The sequence below is a fragment of the Arachis ipaensis genome, chromosome B03 (assembly GCF_000816755.2).
Source record: "Arachis ipaensis cultivar K30076 chromosome B03, Araip1.1, whole genome shotgun sequence".
Classification (NCBI taxonomy): Eukaryota; Viridiplantae; Streptophyta; class Magnoliopsida; order Fabales; family Fabaceae; genus Arachis; species Arachis ipaensis.
This window is the reverse complement of record NC_029787.2, coordinates 111,487,221-111,492,923: the sequence shown is the minus strand read 5'-3', so window position 1 is coordinate 111,492,923 and position 5,703 is coordinate 111,487,221. Positions and strand designations below refer to the sequence as shown.

Sequence of the window (5,703 nt, the reverse complement as noted above, 5' to 3'; positions counted from 1 at the left end):
TATGGAATGGGTAAAAAGAAGGTTCACTATCCAATTATCCATAGATAAAAATTTTACGTGAAGCCGTTATTCGCAAAAGGATTTAAAAGGAGGACTGGTTTGCTAAATTTCATGAAATAGAGGACAACAATACTGTTATTACTTATTATTGTGAAAGAATGAATGACTATGATCCATATTCCAGCCCAAGCTACGAGAATATCTATTTTGCGGTGAATGAGTGGACTAAAATTATGTGGTGCAACAAAAAGAAAAAAAGTTTTTTTAAGACTGATTGAATATTTTAAAGTAGAATGTGATTTTTCTTTGACAATCAATCACATCATGTTGACACACATAATATAATAGTTATAATCCTAAGGTAGTGTTTGGTGGAGAGACAGAGACGGAAAGACTGAGACTGAGAGACAGAGACTAAGAGACATGGATTGAAATAAATCTCAGTATTTTGTTTGGTGTAAAATAGGAGACAGGAATTGAAACAATAATGAAACTCTAATTTAATTTACACAAAATGTAAAATTGGAATTAATTAATTGAAATAAAAATATGTTAGGTATAAAATGTTATTAAAGTTTCAGTCTCTATCTCTAAAAATTTCAGTCCCCTGTGTCCCTACTTTTTGGAGGTACTGAAATACTGAAATTTTAGAGACAGAGACAGAAATTTTAGTACCAGTCTCTGAACTAACAAACACGACACTGAGTCTCAGTCTTTCAGTCTCTGTCTCAGTACCTCAAAACAAACGCTACCTAAGTAACATCAAGAAGATTGTATAATAAATAAAAGAAAGAAAAGACTAGAGCAACTATTAGGAAGCATAAGAGTTATCGGAATGTTACAAAAGCTAATGAAAACGTTATTTATGGTACATAGTTGTAGATGATGTAATCTATGATAGAAATTAAAGAAGGGTCCAAAATTGATTATCTATTTATCTTGCCCTGGAAAGCTGAATTGCCTCTTGTTCATGGGTGGATTCATCACTCCAAGGAAATTGATGAGTGGTTTGTGAGAATTGTTCATGAGTCCTTGCATCTTCAACTTGCTTCCAATCTGCCCATCTATCAGCTAACCCCACTCCCTGCAGCATTTTCACAACCTCAGACATGATTGGTCGATCCTCAGGGTAGCATTGTGTGCACAACAATGCAACCTGAAGAATTCTCTCCACTTCTTTCGGATCATAACTCTCCAAGTTTCTATCCACTATGTCCTCCAACCTGTTCTCCTTCAGAAGCTTCTTAACCTGTCCATACACAACATCAATTCTCAAATAAACTGCATCCAGATATCACCAAGTGCTTAACAAATAATAATAGTAAAGTTACATGATCAATTAGAAGAACATCCTCTTCTTCTTCAAGCCTAGAGAGGTCTACTGCGCGCTGGCCGGTGACTAGTTCAAGAAGTGTGATGCCATATCCAAAGACATCAGTCTTTTCGGATGATTTTCCAGTGGACAAGTATTCAGGGGCTATATGACCCATTGTGCCGCGGACTTGAGTGGTAACATGGGTCATTCTTGTGTCAACAAGCTTGGCTAGCCCGAAATCACCAAGTACTGCTTCAAACTCATCATCTAGTAGGATGTTTGCTGCCTTCAGATCGCGATGTATTATCTTGGGGTTGCATTGTTCGTGCAGATACTCCAAACCATGTGCTGTACCAAAAGCCACTCGCTTTCTTGCACCCCAATCCAAACCTTTCTCATCTGCTTTCAAATCTAGCCAAGCCATACCATTCACAAATTATTATGCTGCTCCATCAAAATGTAAACAAATTACTGCAACAGTCATCATTTTTACCTCTTAGTCTATATGCTACACTTAGATTCTCCATGAAAGGGTATACTAGGATTCTCTCAGTTGAGGTTGTACAGAATCCAATTAGTCTGAGGAGGTTTCTATGAACTGCAACGCTTATAAGATGAACTTCTCTCTCGAATGCGGCCTCTCCGCCGGGATTATGATAATCAGTGAGGCGTTTCACGGCGATTTTGGTATTATCCAACAGTATACCTTTGTACACTTTTCCAAATCCTCCCTGCCCTATTACATTGCTTTCACTGAAGCTTTTTGTAGCAACTTGGAGTTCTCGCCATGAAAATCTTTTCAGTTGTCCAAAAGATATCTTGCTTTCATCCTCACCTGTCAAATTTATCAAGGCTTTCTTTGTGCATCATTTGGTTAATTATGCTTACAACAACAGAGGAAAAACACTAATTACCTGAAACATCAACAAAGACATCACTTTTTTGTTTGTGCATTTGATGGTATCTGTATGTGCAGATTGCCCCAAGACACACAAGTGCAAATGCACCGCAACTTGCAAACTGTACTGCCTGTGCAAGTTTTGGTTTCTTCTTTGAAGCTGCAGGAACAGTTAAACGTTAGTAGCTTCCATCTAACGTTTAAGTTAAAACATGTTACATGAGTTTCTGTTCGTAGAAACCAACCTGGACGGTCGGATTTAGAATCACATGGCTGCTCCAACTTAGAACCACAATAAAGCTGTGTATTTGAAAAACTGAAAGCAACAATGGAACAAAATATTCAATAAATGAAATAGTTATGAAAATACTTGAGAACATGCACAGAAACATACTTGAACACTGGAATTGAAAAGAGTTGCAATGGGATAGTTCCAGTGAGACGATTTGATGAAAGATCCCTGTCCAATGGCCACATACATAAGTTGTTTCATGCATGCATATAAGGATAGAAGGAGTGGCTAAAAAGGTGAATTGAAGTGTAGTCTTACAAATGTTTGAGAGTGGAAAGTTGAGCCCATGAAGCTGGTACAGAGCCAATGAAGTTATTGCCAGCAAGATTCAGATATTGCAGGGTTGTCAAGTTGGCAATGTAATCAGGCAAGGGGCCTGAAAGTTTGTTGTTCTGCAATTCCCTGCAACATCAAAAGGGTTAATAATTCTAGAGAAATTTACTTAAGATAAAGGTTATCTGATTAAGTGGATGAATACAACTTACAAGGTAACCAGATATTTCAATTTGAGAATTGAGGGAGAAAGTGTTCCAGAGAATCCAATTGAATCCAGGGCCCTGCACATTTATTATAAGTGAAATTACCACAAACCTTAAGAAATTGAAAAACAAGGTGAATAATAAAATGAATGGACTTACAGAGATACAACATGTCCGTTTCTACAAGTGACATGAGACCAACTGAAACACGGGCTCACCATATAACTGTTCCAGTCTTGTATTCCATTATTGGAATCATTCAGATTCTTCAAAAGATCAAGCAGCGCTTCACCTACATATGTTTCACGCATGTACTGGTAGCTTAAATTTCTCAAGTTGTAATGCTATGGTATATCGAGTCAACATTAAATTCATGCAATATGGTATGTTAGAAAATGATGATGGTAAATCTTTTAGCAAACCTTCTATATCAGCTTCCTTCACTGCATAGGTGAGTTTCAAGACACTAAGGAATATGAGCCAACTTGTCAACATTGTCAGAGGATCCCGGATAAATTTTGTGTGAAACATATAAGCTTTTTTGGTCTCCAAGCAAATTTCAACTTTTCAGAGTGCCTTTCACAAATGAAAAATAATTTCACCAACAGAAATGACAACAAAAAAAAAAAATAATAATATACACATACAACTATAGTAATATTATATGTAGTTGGATTTGAATTTATTTTAAAAAAAAAAAAGGAGCATAAATTAGAGGACAAAACAACTGCATCCAAAAGGGAAACAAAATAAAGTGGTGTTCATCATGAGTATTCATGTTATACATGTTAGTGATATGCATGTGTTTCAAGCTAAGATACAAGGATGTACATGTTTGTGTATCTAGAAAAGAACAAGCCTGAGAAGCCATGAGAATATAGGATATAAGAAGAAGAAGAAGATGGGGAAAAAGAAAAGAAAAGAAAAGAAAAACATACTAGGAGTTGAGCATAGCATATAGGACGAAGAAGTAGAGCATGAAACACTGATAGAGAGAAGGGAGAAGAGAAGTTTATTGTTGCCATAATAGGGCAATGTCAAAATCAAGTGATGTTTCAGTGCAACTGAGGGACCCACATTCCAATATCCAAGTGCAACAGGACCTAAAAGGGAAGCAACGAGGACTTGTTTTTTCACAAACAAACATGCCCCCAAATTATAAATTATAAAAAATATTATTTATAAGCACTCCGACGCTCAAGTAAGAATGTGAATTAAGTGAGAAAGTGATAATGAAATTAGAGTGAGTTCTCTAACCTCTCTTCCAAACTTATTTACTTGCTTATATAGGCGTGCAGTTTGTTCAGTTGGATCTTGTTTCGGGATTCTCCACGCTTACTGAAGTCAGTTTTGATGATAACGTTTGACTTGGTTTGAGAAAGTTCGAGCTTTGTTATGCTCGTCCGGATGTTGTGGTAACGGTTTTGGAGATAGTTTTTGACTTGTTGGGAGCTGTTATCAGATTACGTAGCCGAGTTCTGACTTGACTTTTTCGGGTTATTAGCCGAGTTTAATTTTGGGTTATTAGCCTAGGTATAGGGTACGTATTATAACCCCCAAACTTGCCTTGTGTTCCAGAAAAAACATAGGCGAGCTTCTAGTTTCTTCGTATACCTTGGCTATTGTAGGCATGATGCCCCTGAGCTTGCATTTTTTGAATTTGCTGCACGTGGCCGAGTTATAGCACACGAGGCCGACTTATACAGATGAATTTATTTTGAATTTGCAAGTGGCCGAGCTATAGCTTACGTGATTGACTTATAAGGATAGATCAGACCTAATCTCCGAATTATAGTTTGTATCTGCAGAGTTATAATGACTAGATCACAGTCCCCAAGGTTGACCTGTTTATTTTTAAGAAAAGCAGGTTGAGCTTTTATGAAAATTGAGCTATAACTCGGTAGGATGTAGAAGAGATGCGGTTGTGTTATAAATCGAAGATATAAGAATTAGCCCCAAGATCAACCTGATAATCTTGAAAATAAAATTGGACAAATTTATCACTGGAAAATGGGTTGCTTGTTTCAATATATTTTTGAACGAGCTTATAGGTGATTGTTTGTTGGAATGCTGCCGACTTATAGGTGATTGTTTGTTGGACTGAGGCCGACTTATAGGTGTCGGTTTGCTTTGATTGATTCAAACTTATAATTATCAGTTTGTTTGAAGTGATTCCGACTTGTTAGATTGGTTCCGACTTATAACTGTCGGTTTGTTTTTTGTATGCCGACTTTAATATTAGTTTGCCATAATATGTGTAGAGCGTAAACAATAGCTGAACTAAAGGCATGGATAAAAATAAAGAATGATGAAGTTAAAAATAATATACTCTTTATTGAGGATTACTCTCTTAATATAGAAGGTATAGGATGAAAGAGCATCGTTAAAACCTCTCCAAGCAAAATTTGGTGTAGAAAAAAGTCGTGTGAGTAGAGAAAAGAGTACATCTTCGAGCCATAGTTCTTTGCCTAGTAGTGCTTGAAGGGTATAAGTCCCTGCCGATCAATTTGTTGATTCAAAAAGATCCTCCTGGTCATCTTCTTTTGATTGAGTTGGTTTATTGATCTGCCGAGCTTCTCTAAGCTCTTCTATTTTCATCTGTCCAATTGCTTTTTTTCAAAATTCTGCTAAAGTCTTTGGCTTGGTCATGACTATAGTTTCTTGAAATTTTTTAGGACGGAGGCCGCTTTTAAATGCGTGCAGGTGGACCTCGGGACTA

General features: G+C 36.8%; 1 protein-coding gene across 2 annotated transcripts; it reads right to left on the bottom strand.

Moving 5' to 3' along the window:
- On the bottom strand, positions 786-4,070 carry LOC107630908 (probable LRR receptor-like serine/threonine-protein kinase At5g63710). 2 transcript variants are annotated; one of them, XM_016334193.2, is made up of 11 exons: positions 3,923-4,070; positions 3,407-3,560; positions 3,144-3,276; positions 2,991-3,062; positions 2,764-2,907; positions 2,608-2,673; positions 2,459-2,529; positions 2,230-2,373; positions 1,809-2,150; positions 1,332-1,726; positions 786-1,249 (listed from the first exon to the last, which is right to left on the bottom strand). In XM_016334193.2, exons 2-11 carry the CDS (start codon positions 3,513-3,515, stop codon positions 935-937), a joined length of 1,791 nt encoding a protein of 596 aa, XP_016189679.1. In that variant the 5' UTR covers positions 3,516-3,560; positions 3,923-4,070; the 3' UTR covers positions 786-934. The 2 variants fall into 2 exon arrangements, with proteins under 2 accessions (XP_016189679.1, XP_016189680.1); XM_016334194.2 differs by having other exon boundaries at positions 3,816-3,923.